This window comes from Neolamprologus brichardi, chromosome 19 (genome assembly GCF_056152115.1).
Source record: "Neolamprologus brichardi isolate AB-2024 chromosome 19, ASM5615211v1, whole genome shotgun sequence".
Lineage (NCBI taxonomy): Eukaryota > Metazoa > Chordata > Actinopteri > Cichliformes > Cichlidae > Neolamprologus > Neolamprologus brichardi.
The window spans coordinates 16,141,975-16,156,230 of NC_142122.1; the positions used below are offsets into that span (position 1 = coordinate 16,141,975).

The 14,256-nt window shown below is 42.9% G+C and overlaps 1 protein-coding gene across 1 annotated transcript; it reads right to left on the minus strand.

The window, feature by feature from the left end:
* Positions 1-3,671: 3,671 nt before the first annotated feature.
* Positions 3,672-5,964, minus strand: LOC148097203 (tonsoku-like protein). The gene is made up of 6 exons (XM_087832996.1): positions 5,629-5,964; positions 5,271-5,442; positions 4,997-5,172; positions 4,839-4,912; positions 4,586-4,719; positions 3,672-4,168 (listed from the first exon to the last, which is right to left on the minus strand). Exons 1-6 carry the CDS (start codon positions 5,962-5,964, stop codon positions 3,972-3,974), a joined length of 1,089 nt encoding a protein of 362 aa, XP_087689122.1. The 3' UTR covers positions 3,672-3,971.
* Between the last annotated feature and the right edge of the window lie 8,292 nt (positions 5,965-14,256).

A 14,256-nucleotide genomic window follows, 5' to 3' on the forward strand; every position in this document is an offset into this window, starting at 1 on the left:
AACTGAACATTTAACAGTGTTTCCTGAAAACCCTCTCCTGTCTGATCATTTCCTGATAACATTTACATTTACAATAATTGATTACACAGCAGTGGAGAGTAGACTTTATCAAAGTAGATGTCTTTCTGAAAGCGCTGTAACTAAGTTTAAGAATATAATCCAACCACTGTTATCATCTTCAATGCCCTGTACCAACACAGAGCAGAGCAGCTGTCTGAACGCTACTCCAACATTGGTCGATTGTCTTGTTAAAAATTTTACCTCCTCACTACGTACGACTCTGGATACTGTAGCTCCAGTGAAAACTAAGGCCTCAAATCCGAAGTACCTGACTCCGTGGTATAATTCTCAAACACGTGGCCTAAAGCAGATGACTCGTAAGCTGGAGAGGAAGTGGCGTGTCACAAATTTAGAGGCTCATCATTTAGCCTGGAGAAATAGTTTGCTGCTTTATAAGAAAGCCCTCCGCAAAGCCAGAACATTTTACTATTCGTCACTGATTGAAGAAAATAAGAACAACCCCAGGTTTCTCTTCAGCACTGTAGCCAGGCTGCCAAAAAGTCAGAGCGCTACTGAGCCAACCATCCCTTTAGCGTTAACTAGTAATGACTTCATGAACTTGCAAAGAAAAGCGTCTGGACTTCTTAAAGTTACTTGAAGACGTTTCACCTCTCATCCGAGAAGCTTCTTCAGTTCTAAGGTCAAATGGTGGAGAAAAAGAAGGAACACACACATGTAAAGGAAGCACTCAAAACGTGCGGCTATCCTAAATGGGCATTCTTAAAGTCAGCAAAGAGGCACAGAAAAGAAGATCAGACACCAGCGAGGGAGGATAAGAAGGACAGACGCAACAACATTGTCATCCCCTATGTAGCCGGTGTATCAGAGAAACTCAGGAGGGTTTTCTCCAAGCATGACATCCCGGTGTACTTCAGACCCAGCAACACACTCAGACAAAAACTGGTTCACCCGAAAGACAAAACGCCAAAACACAGACTTAACAATGTGGTGTATGCTGTACAGTGCAGCGAGGACCTGCAGACCTCTACATTGGAGAGACCAAACAGCCACTTCACAAGCGCATGGCACAACACAGAAGAGCCACCTCCACAGGACAAGATTCAGCTGTCCATCTGCATCTTAAGGATAAAGGACACTCTTTCGAGGATGCCAATGTTCACATTTTGGACAGAGAGGACAGATGGTTTGAAAGAGGAGTGAAAGAAGCCATCTATGTCCACTGTGAGCGACCATCTTTGAACAGAGGCAGTGGTTTACGACACCAACTCTCTGCCATCTATAATCCAGTTTTGAGATCCCTTCCCAGACGCCTTAACGCCCACTCACACCCTGGGCCATCTGACCTCAGGAATTTGCATGATAAGGTGGGGCCAGGTTTCACAATGAACTCACCCGAAACTCTGGCTGATTGGGACCCACACCCAGTTCCACACCTTGGCTCAAGCGATTAGAGGATCATCAGGGGGTCCTTTTGTCCCTCTGTGGGGGGACACTCCCACCAGGTTTATATCTGGGACTCTCCACCATTTGACCTGAGAACTGAAGAAGCCTCTCGGATGAGAGGTGAAACGTCTTCAAGTAACTTAAAGAAGTCCAGACGCTTTTCTTTGCAAGCTCCTTTGACTACGATGACCTGGATGACTGAGAACCTTCACAGACACTTCATGAACTTCTTCACAAATAACATTTTTATCATTAGAGAAAAAATTACCAATAATCATCCCACAGATGTATTATTATCTACAGCTACCTTTAGTACCATCGATGTTAAGTTAGACTCTTTTTCTCCAACTGATCTTTCTTAGAAATTTGGTATCTAACCAGATTCTTACTCTGGATGGCATTACCTTGGCCTCCAGTAACACTGTGAGGAACCTTGGAGTCATTTTTGACCAGGATATGTCCTTCAACGCACATATTAAACAAATATGTAAGACTGCGTTCTTCCATTTGCGCAACATCTCTAAAATTAGAAATATCCTGTCTCAGAGTGACGCTGAAAAACTAGTTCATGCATTTATTACTTCCAGGCTGGACTACTGCAATTCATTATTATCAGGATGTCCAAAAAACTCACTGAAAAGCCTTCAGTTAATCCAAAATGCTGCAGCAAGAGTACTGACAGGGACTAGAAAGAGAGAGCATATTTCTCCTGTTTTGGCTTCCCTTCATTGGCTTCCTGTTAAATCCAGAATTGAATTCAAAATCCTGCTCCTCACATACAAGGTCTTAAATAATCAGGCCCCATCTTATCTTAATGACCTTGTAGTACCATATCACCCTATTAGAGCACTTCGCTCTCGCTCTGCAGGCCTACTTGTTGTTCCTAGAGTATTTAAAAGTAGAATGGGAGGGAGAGCCTTCAGTCTTCAGGCCCCTCTTCTGTGGAACCAGCTTCCAGTTTGGATTCGGGAGACAGACACTATCTCTACTTTTAAGATTAGGCTTAAAACTTTCCTTTTTGCTAAAGCATATAGTTAGGGCTGGACCAGGTGACCCTGAATCCTCCCTTAGTTATGCTGCAATAGATGTAGGCTGCCGGGGGATTCCCATGATGCATTGAGTTTTTCCTTTCCAGTCACCTTTCTCACTCACTATGTATTAACAGACCTCTCTGTATTGAATCGTATCTGTTATTAATCTCTGTCTCTCTTCCACAGCATGTCTTTATCCTGTCTTCCTTCTCTCACCCCAACCGGTCGCAGCAGATGGCCGCCCCTCCCTGAGCCTGGTTCTGCCGGAGGTTTCTTCCTGTTAAAAGGGAGTTTTTCCTTCCCACTGTCGCCAAAGTGCTTGCTCATAGGGGGTCATATGATTGTTGGGCTTTTCTCTGTATCTATGAAGCGCCTTGAGGCGACATTTGTTGTGATTTGGCGCTATATAAATAAAATTGAATTGAATTGAATTGAGTTAACTTCAATAATTACTTCCTCCAAACCACCAACGTGTCTTTTAGACCCCATTCCTACAAAACTGCTCAAAGAAGGCGTTTTCAACTCGTCATATCTTCTAGATGTATTTTTCTTTAGAGACCTGAAAACCGCCTTGATTTTTTTTTAAAAAAATTTATTAAAGCCTGCTGATTGTTACAGTGAAAGAATGATGTCGACAGCCCATGTACTTTTGGAGTTACAGAACATTTTGTAACACGAAGAAACAGCAGTTTTCACCTCTCAGTTGTGGTAAACGCTTGAAATATATTATGGAGAACGCGCTTTGGGAGCGAGAGACCCGGGTTGAAATCTAGCCAGTGGCAGTATCTAATATCTTTCCCTAATTCACTTTATAATTACAAATTCTCAACACTTGAAAATTCCCACGTGTTCTGATCAAAACAGTGCAAGAATGAGCTCTTTAGCTTTTGATTTTCAACTTATCCACATTGACACTCCTGCATGTCACAAATACATTGCACAAAGCGCATCTGTGGCTGTGTACCATTTGTGGTGCGTTGGCTCCCTCTGCTGCTATGCGCCTCATTCAAATGTCGCCGCACATTTAAAAATGCAGGGTGTTTTTACACTGTCATAGATTCTAGATAGATTTCTTCAGAGACCTGAAAATCGCTGTGATTATTCACCATAGCCTGCTGAGTCTTACAGTGAAAGAACAATGTCAACGTATAGCATCGTCGGTTACTTTGTGTTTGTTTTTTTTAATCAAATCCTACAAAACAGGACCATTGTGACACAAAACCTCTCACACACTAACACAAACTCTTTATACAGATACAGAGCTTTACATGTATAAATAAGGCAGACAAAAATGCATAAAACACAAGCTATCAGACTGTTGGTGGACACCATGTCACTTTATTTGGTTTTCATCTAGTTTCTTTTTGGTGTAGCCTCATTAAACAAAATGTTTATAAAAATGACCACTATTATTATGAATTATTATGAAATTAATAATTCATTATTAATTATTTATTATCAACACACCTGCCACCCTCAAGTGGAGGTGGCAGAGAGGAGGCACTTGGAGTTTGGGTCGAGAAAGTGTCCGTGTGACTGAGTCCTGTCCCATCGCTGCTTCAAGGTCTGTCGGTCCAGCTTGTTGAGGGCCTGAGAGCAAAGACGGATATCCTGGACCAGCTCTGACAAACTGTCCAGGTCTTGACTCTCCCAGGGGCCAGAGACCTGACAACCTGCAGGTTAAGCAACAAAGAAACATTTTATTTCATATCCATAATTTCCATTCCCCCCCCCCCCCCCTATAAATATTTGACATCCAAATGTAGCCTATTAGCTAGCATCCAGCAATGTTTTCTGCTCCATAAAGTGGAAAATTAATTCACAACTAATCTTTTTTTTTTTTCCAACCTTTAAGCCACACTTCTATATTGTAATGTCTGTGTGTGTACTCACCATGTAACACCTCTGTGCATACATACTAAATGTTCAAACTTAGAAATGTGTCAAAAGGAAACAGACTGATAGCAAGAAACAAACTGTTGCCAAGTACAACTTTGCACAGGTGATAAAAACATCAAAGAAATCCAAATTGTGAATTAGTGTGAAACTCCATGTCCATGAAGTATCTCCAAGTTCACACATATGCATACCTTCGAGGTTTAGAAGTGTCAGTGGTCGACGGGCCTCTCTGACAGACGCCAGGATGTTGTGAAGTCCCGCTGATGTAACAGACGGATTTCCTGACAGATTCAGACTCACCAGTGTGGGACACGACGAGAGGCACCTGTGAAATAATAATAAAAAGTCCAACAGGCCAGTAAAGGGTGACAATTTAAACAAAGGCAAAGCCCTAATAACATGAGTAATAACTGAGCCGTAGAAATGACGCCCTCACACACAAACCTCGCCAAGGTAGCTACGCTGCTGTCTGTCAGCCCATTTGCAGCCAGGCTGAGGTGGGTCAGAGAGCACTCGTCCTGCAAAAACACAAAAGTCTTAACCTGATTGCACAGTTATATCTTTCGACAATAAATGACATTGCATGATTTTTGCGTGCACACCTGTGACAGGACTTTGGCGAGGTGTTCCAGTGCCGGGTAATCAGCAGGCCCTCTGCAGACAGCTGACAGGTCCACGTGTGTGAGGCAGTGGAGGGGCAGAGTCTTTAACACCAGCTCAAAGCCGGTGGAGCCCAGGGGACTGTGGGACAGGCACACTGCTTTCAAATGGCCTGTGCCTGAACGTTCAGAAGATGTAAAGTTAGTTGCAGTTTTGCTTATGGGTGGGAGTTCAGTGAAGCTTAAGGCTTCAGTCAGCTGCTTGTTAGAGAGTCACCTGTGAGCACGCTGGCTAGCAGCAGTCGATGCTGCTGAAGGAAACGAGCAGTGAGGCCACAGGCCTGCAGAGACAGCTTGGCTAGCACAGGGCAGCAGGACAGCAGACAGGACAGAGACTCAGACACGCCGTCCCCCAGTGGGTTCATACTGAGGTCCAGCTCCTCCAGGCACTTTGAGTGGAAACGAGCAGAAAAAGCAAATGATCACGAGAGCCAATTCTCTCTGACAGATATCATTGATACGAATCAGGTTAGCTTGTTATTAAGATCTAAGGTAGTTATTAAGACCAGAGGTAGTTAAATACAGGTTAGATGGTAAACCTGGAGCTGCCAGTATTGGCTAGCTGAGGCCCTTACCGGGAATGCAGGTGCACTCTGTCCCTTTAAAGCATTTACAGCCTTCTCCAGGCCGTCCCCTGTAATGCAGTTGGCAGAAATGTCCAGCAGCTGCAGACGAGGCATGGTGAGCGTTGTGGCAATCAGCTCAGGGAGAAGATTGTCAGACATACTGTTTTCAGAAATTCGCAGCTCGGTGAGGCTGGCCTGAAGTTTTACGGCACGGAGGAGCGGGCCGAGGGAACAGGCGGCCAAACCGAGTCCGCACACTGACACGGAGGAACCCCAGTCCTGAACCTCACATAGCCGGGAGACACGCTTGTTCTCATCTACAGGTAGAAAGAGACGGTACTTCATAACAGAATACAAAAATGCACATTATTAAACCCCGATTCTTTTGTCCCCATGATAGAACACAGAAAACCGACTCATAGTGTGTTAAAACATTTATATTTCTTTTTATTCAATCATCTTCCCGAAGAGAGAGACCCCTGCACAGCTCAAACGCCAGTTGCAAGAGCTTTAACATTTTTAGCTCAACATGTGTCTTATATGGTATTATTTCTGTACTTCAGACGTCACACACACTTTCAAACATTGCTTATATGGAAAGTTCCTCCTTTCTGTGTCTATCTATTAATATGCACTAAAACCTCCTGTTTTTTAGTCTGGGTGAGCACTTTGTGAGTCAAAAGTGGCCTTGCTCTATAAGCCTTCATTATTAAAGTACATAAAACAATATAATAAGGAAAATAAGGATATTGATTTCATTCATTTTAAAGCTCAGTTTTTAAAACCTTACCATGTAACTACAGCCCAGGCAATGCAGCAGCACATTAATGACTAACCTCGTATGTGGATGGATTATCTCAGTTGTTTGGTCCGTTTACAGCATCCTGCCATGCCACTGCATTTGTCCCTAACCATCGGGAACCCTCACCTTAACTCTTATCCAGTGGAAAAAAAGTTCCCGTTCATCACTGTGTTAATGTTATGCTAACATAGCTGTTTCGCTAGTCACATAGCACATCACTATATACCAGCTAGCCAAACTTCAGTAACCCTACAAACATCACTGCTGCTTACTTTCCTGTCTTCATGTATGTCGGAAGTGATAGCAGAGCTGTGCCTTTTAATTTCTTTTAGAAATCCCTCAGTCAGAACCTGGTATATTATATTTAGATGGAAACTAGCGAGCTAACTCTCTGCTAACTTCTAACTCTGTTACATTTCAGAAATTCTTTTTTCATGGATGCCTGGGTGTTAAACTTCATTGTTACACCTGGTAGAGCAGCCACACTGACTAGCATAGCGATTTTGCTAACTGAGGAGTTGGCAACACTGCTTGTATTCAGTGGTTGAGAGGAGGTGGCAGAAACACTTAGCAGGAAGGTGAAAAAACCCAGGACCACAGTGATACTGGGAATTCCACGGTGTTCACTGTCTTCAGCAACCTTTCAAGGGCCGGTTGAAGGGCTACAGTCTTATCATACATGTGCAGTGTTCCTACAAGCCATAAGGTTACCTTGAGTGAGGAAGATGATGATTTACAGTCCGTCTGAGTCCATAGGTTGATGTGCAAGCACATTTGTCCCATTCTCCACAGAGGGCAGTGGCGCATAGGTGTGACATCAGTGACAGCAGAAAATCAATCAATATTGGTTGTTATGGTTGCTATGGACGCCAAACACGCCACCCATTGTCGCTTTCTCAATCCTTTCTTCATGTCCGAACAAACGCTCAATTTTGCCTTCATTAACACAAATTATACATCAAAACGTAGCTATTTTTCTTGCCTTTCACAAAATGACACTGTCATTATTGTAGGAGTTGCCGTTTTCTTGCATATGGCCTTGAAGCAACACAGTTCAAAAAAATGTCCACATTCAAAGTCTATGGAGACAGTTAGAGTGACAGCAGAAAATTGTGAGCGTTACACTTGTATGCAGCTTGAAGTAGGTACACATTGGCAGGGATGTGGTTGGCACGGCTGACTAGATAAGGCCTGGTGTCCAGCTAATGAAAAGAGCCGAAAATGGGGGTGCGGCTGTGCAAGGGTGTGCACTTTAAATATACCCCTTTTGCCCTGTGTTACAGGGCCGCCCAAGTGGCACATGGGAACGTGACAGGCCCTATGGCAGAGATTGAAGACAGAGGGCAGCGGTTCGAATCCCATGCGGACCAATGTAGGGGACAAAAAAAAAAAAAAAAAAAAAAAGTCCAAGATCCCTGGCTCTGAAATTCACCTACTAGGCTTGCTTAGAAGCCTACAGGCGAGCCTATAGATGGGTTCTCTCTGCTTTTTACCACTGTCTCAAAATCTCTTTTCCATCAATCAATATTGCTTCTTATGGTTGCTATGGATGCCAAACACGCCACCCATTGTTGCTTTCTCAATCTTTTCTTCATGTCCCAACAAACGCTCTATTTTGCCTTCATTAACACAAATTATACATCAAAACCTAGCTATTTTTCTTGCCTTTCACAAAATGACACTGTCATTATTGTACGAGTTGCCGTTTTCTTGCAAAATGTCCACATTCAAAGTATATGGAGACTTGAGTGAAAATGACAGCTGAAATTCTGTAACGGAGGCGTTTTCAACTCCTCATATCTTCTAGATGTATTTTTCTTTAGAGACCTGAAAACCGCCTTGATTTTTTTAAAATTTTTTTATTAAAGCCTGCTGATTGTTACAGTGAAAGAATGATGTCGACAGCCCGTGTACTTTTGGAGTTACAGAACATTTTGTAACACGAAGAAACAGCAGTTTTCACCTCTCAGTTGTGGTAAACGCTTGAAATATATTATGGAGAACGCGCTTTGGGAGCGAGAGACCCGGGTTGAAATCTAGCCAGTGGCAGTATCTAATATCTTTCCCTAATTCACTTTATAATTACAAATTCTCAACACTTGAAAATTCCCACGTGTTCTGATCAAAACAGTGCAAGAATGAGCTCTTTAGCTTTTGATTTTCAACTTATCCACAGACACTCCTGCATGTCACAAATACATTGCACAAAGCGCATCTGTAGCTGTGTACCATTTGTGGTGCGTTGGCTCCCTCTGCTGCTATGCGCCTCATTCAAATGTCGCCGCACATTTAAAAATGCAGGGTGTTTTTACACTGTCATAGATTCTAGATAGATTTCTTCAGAGACCTGAAAATCGCTGTGATTATTCACCATAGCCTGCTGAGTCTTACAGTGAAAGAACAATGTCAACGTATAGCATCGTCGGTTACTTTAATTGTGTTTGTTTTTTTTAATCAAATCCTACAAAACAGGACCATTGTGACACAAAACCTCTCACACACTAACACAAACTCTTTATACAGATACAGAGCTTTACATGTATAAATAAGGCAGACAAAAATGCATAAAACACAAGCTATCAGACTGTTGGTGGACACCATGTCACTTTATTTTGTTTTCATCTAGTTTCTTTTTGGTGTAGCCTCATTAAACAAAATGTTTATAAAAATGACCACTTTTATTATGAATTATTATGAAATTAATAATTCATTATTAATTATTTATTATCAACACACCTGCCACCCTCAAGTGGAGGTGGCAGAGAGGAGGCACTTGGAGTTTGGGTCGAGAAAGTGTCCGTGTGACTGAGTCCTGTCCCATCGCTGCTTCAAGGTCTGTCGGTCCAGCTTGTTGAGGGCCTGAGAGCAAAGACGGATATCCTGGACCAGCTCTGACAAACTGTCCAGGTCTTGACTCTCCCAGGGGCCAGAGACCTGACAACCTGCAGGTTAAGCAACAAAGAAACATTTTATTTCATATCCATAATTTCCATTTCCCCCCCCCTATAAATATTTGACATCCAAATGTAGCCTATTAGCTAGCATCCAGCAATGTTTTCTGCTCCATAAAATGGAAAATTAATTCACAACTAATCTTTTTTTTTCTTCCAATCTTTAAACCACACTTCTATATTGTAATGTCTGTGTGTGTACTCACCATGTAACACCTCTGTGCATACATACTAAATGTTCAAACTTAGAAATGTGTCAAAAGGAAACAGACTGATAGCAAGAAACAAACTGTTGCCAAGTACAACTTTGCACAGGTGATAAAAACATCAAAGAAATCCAAATTGTGAATTAGTGTGAAACTCCATGTCCGTGGAGTATCTCCAAGTTCACACATATGCATACCTTCGAGGTTTAGAAGTGTCAGTGGTCGACGGGCCTCTCTGACAGACGCCAGGATGTTGTGAAGTCCCGCTGATGTAACAGACGGATTTCCTGACAGATTCAGACTCACCAGTGTGGGACACGACGAGAGGCACCTGTGAAATAATAATAAAAAGTCCAACAGGCCAGTAAAGGGTGACAATTTAAACAAAGGCAAAGCCCTAATAACATGAGTAATAACTGAGCCGTAGAAATGACGCCCTCACACACAAACCTCGCCAAGGTAGCTACGCTGCTGTCTGTCAGCCCATTTGCAGCCAGGCTGAGGTGGGTCAGAGAGCAATCGTCCTGCAAAAACACAAAAGTCTTAACCTGATTGCACAGTTATATCTTTCGACAATAAATGACATTGCATGATTTTTGCGTGCACACCTGTGACAGGACTTTGGCGAGGTGTTCCAGTGCCGGGTAATCAGCAGGCCCTCTGCAGACAGCTGACAGGTCCACGTGTGTGAGGCAGTGGAGGGGCAGAGTCTTTAACACCAGCTCAAAGCCGGTGGAGCCCAGGGGACTGTGGGACAGGCACACTGCTTTCAAATGGCCTGTGCCTGAACGTTCAGAAGATGTAAAGTTAGTTGCAGTTTTGCTTATGGGTGGGAGTTCAGTGAAGCTTAAGGCTTCAGTCAGCTGCTTGTTAGAGAGTCACCTGTGAGCGCGCTGGCTAGCAGCAGTCGATGCTGCTGAAGGAAACGAGCAGTGAGGCCACAGGCCTGCAGAGACAGCTTGGCTAGCACAGGGCAGCAGGACAGCAGACAGGACAGAGACTCAGACACGCCGTCCCCTGGTGGGTTCATACCGAGGTCCAGCTCCTCCAGGCACTTTGAGTGGAAACGAGCAGAAAAAGCAAATGATCACGAGAGCCAATTCTCTCTGACAGATATCATTGATACGAATCAGGTTAGCTTGTTATTAAGATCTAAGGTAGTTATTAAGACCAGAGGTAGTTAAATACAGGTTAGATGGTAAACCTGGAGCTGCCAGTATTGGCTAGCTGAGGCCCTTACCGGGAATGCAGGTGCACTCTGTCCCTTTAAAGCATTTACAGCCTTCTCCAGGCCGTCCCCTGTAATGCAGTTGGCAGAAATGTCCAGCAGCTGCAGACGAGGCATGGTGAGCGTTGTGGCAATCAGCTCAGGGAGAAGATTGTCAGACATACTGTTTTCAGAAATTCGCAGCTCGGTGAGGCTGGCCTGAAGTTTTAGGGCACGGAGGAGCGGGCCGAGGGAAGAGGCGGCCAAACCGAGTCCGCACACTGACACGGAGGAACCCCAGTCCTGAACCTCACATAGCCGGGAGACACGCTTGTTCTCATCTACAGGTAGAAAGAGACGGTACTTCATAACAGAATACAAAAATGCACATTATTAAACCCCGATTCTTTTGTCCCCATGATAGAACACAGAAAACCGACTCATAGTGTGTTAAAACATTTATATTTCTTTTTATTCAATCATCTTCCGGAAGAGAGAGAGCCCTGCACAGCTCAAACGCCAGTTGCAAGAGCTTTAACATTTTTAGCTCAACATGTGTCTTATATGGTATTATTTCTGTACTTCAGACGTCACACACACTTTCAAACATTGCTTATATGGAAAGTTCCTCCTTTCTGTGTCTATCTATTAATATGCATTAAAACCTTCTTTTTTTTTAGTCTGGGTGAGCACTTTGTGAGTCAAAAGTGGCCTTGCTCTATAAGCCTTCATTATTAAAGTACATAAAACAATATAATAAGGAAAATAAGGATATTGATTTCATTCATTTTAAAGCTCAGTTTTTAAAACCTTACCATGTAACTACAGCCCAGGCAATGCAGCAGCACATTAATGACTAACCTCGTATGTGGATGGATTATCTCAGTTGTTTGGTCCGTTTACAGCATCCTGCCATGCCACTGCATTTGTCCCTAACCATCGGGAACCCTCACCTTAACTCTTATCCAGTGGAAAAAAAGTTCCCCTTCATCACTGTGTTAATGTTATGCTAACATAGCTGTTTCGCTAGTCACATAGCACATCACTATATACCAGCTAGCCAAACTTCAGTAACCCTACAAACATCACTGCTGCTTACTTTCCTGTCTTCACGTATGTCGGAAGTGATAGCAGAGCTGTGCCTTTTAATTTGTTTTAGAAATCCCTCAGTCAGAACCTGGTATATTATATTTAGATGGAAACTAGCGAGCTAACTCTCTGCTAACTTCTAACTCTGTTACATTTCAGAAATTCTTTTTTCATGGATGCTTGGGTGTTAAACTTCATTGTTACACCTGGTAGAGCAGCCACACTGACTAGCATAGCGATTTTGCTAACTGAGGAGTTGGCAACACTGCTTGTATTCAGTGGTTGAGAGGAGGTGGCAGAAACACTTAGCAGGAAGGTGAAAAAACCCAGGACCACAGTGATACTGGGAATTCCACGGTGTTCACTGTCTTCAGCAACCTTTCAAGGGCCGGTTGAAGGGCTACAGTCTTATCATACATGTGCAGTGTTCCTACAAGCCATAAGGTTACCTTGAGTGAGGAAGATGATGATTTACAGTCCGTCTGAGTCCATAGGTTGATGTGCAAGCACATTTGTCCCATTCTCCACAGAGGGCAGTGGCGCATAGGTGTGACATCAGTGACAGCAGAAAATCAATCAATATTGGTTGTTATGGTTGCTATGGACGCCAAACACGCCACCCATTGTCGCTTTCTCAATCCTTTCTTCATGTCCGAACAAACGCTCAATTTTGCCTTCATTAACACAAATTATACATCAAAACGTAGCTATTTTTCTTGCCTTTCACAAAATGACACTGTCATTATTGTAGGAGTTGCCGTTTTCTTGCATATGGCCTTGAAGCAACACAGTTCAAAAAAATGTCCACATTCAAAGTCTATGGAGACAGTTAGAGTGACAGCAGAAAATTGTGAGCGTTACACTTGTATGCAGCTTGAAGTAGGTACACATTGGCAGGGATGTGGTTGGCACGGCTGACTAGATAAGGCCTGGTGTCCAGCTAATGAAAAGAGCCGAAAATGGGGGTGCGGCTGTGCAAGGGTGTGCACTTTAAATATACCCCTTTTGCCCTGTGTTACAGGGCCGCCCAAGTGGCACATGGGAACGTGACAGGCCCTATGGCAGAGATTGAAGACAGAGGGCAGCGGTTCGAATCCCATGCGGACCAATGTAGGGGACAAAAAAAAAAAAAAAAAAAAAAAAAAAGGTCCAAGATCCCTGGCTCTGAAATTCACCTACTAGGCTTGCTTAGAAGCCTACAGGCGAGCCTATAGATGGGTTCTCTCTGCTTTTTACCACTGTCTCAAAATCTCTTTTCCATCAATCAATATTGCTTCTTATGGTTGCTATGGATGCCAAACACGCCACCCATTGTTGCTTTCTCAATCTTTTCTTCATGTCCCAACAAACGCTCTATTTTGCCTTCATTAACACAAATTATACATCAAAACCTAGCTATTTTTCTTGCCTTTCACAAAATGACACTGTCATTATTGTACGAGTTGCCGTTTTCTTGCAAAATGTCCACATTCAAAGTATATGGAGACTTGAGTGAAAATGACAGCTGAAATTCTGTAACGGAGGCGTTTTCAACTCCTCATATCTTCTAGATGTATTTTTCTTTAGAGACCTGAAAACCGCCTTGATTTTTTTAAATTTTTTTTATTAAAGCCTGCTGATTGTTACAGTGAAAGAATGATGTCGACAGCCCGTGTACTTTTGGAGTTACAGAACATTTTGTAACACGAAGAAACAGCAGTTTTCACCTCTCAGTTGTGGTAAACGCTTGAAATATATTATGGAGAACGCGCTTTGGGAGCGAGAGACCCGGGTTGAAATCTAGCCAGTGGCAGTATCTAATATCTTTCCCTAATTCACTTTATAATTACAAATTCTCAACACTTGAAAATTCCCACGTGTTCTGATCAAAACAGTGCAAGAATGAGCTCTTTAGCTTTTGATTTTCAACTTATCCACAGACACTCCTGCATGTCACAAATACATTGCACAAAGCGCATCTGTAGCTGTGTACCATTTGTGGTGCGTTGGCTCCCTCTGCTGCTATGCGCCTCATTCAAATGTCGCCGCACATTTAAAAATGCAGGGTGTTTTTACACTGTCATAGATTCTAGATAGATTTCTTCAGAGACCTGAAAATCGCTGTGATTATTCACCATAGCCTGCTGAGTCTTACAGTGAAAGAACAATGTCAACGTATAGCATCGTCGGTTACTTTAATTGTGTTTGTTTTTTTTAATCAAATCCTACAAAACAGGACCATTGTGACACAAAACCTCTCACACACTAACACAAACTCTTTATACAGATACAGAGCTTTACATGTATAAATAAGGCAGACAAAAATGCATAAAACACAAGCTATCAGACTGTTGGTGGACACCATGTCACTTTATTTTGTTTTCATCTAGTTTCTTTTTGGTG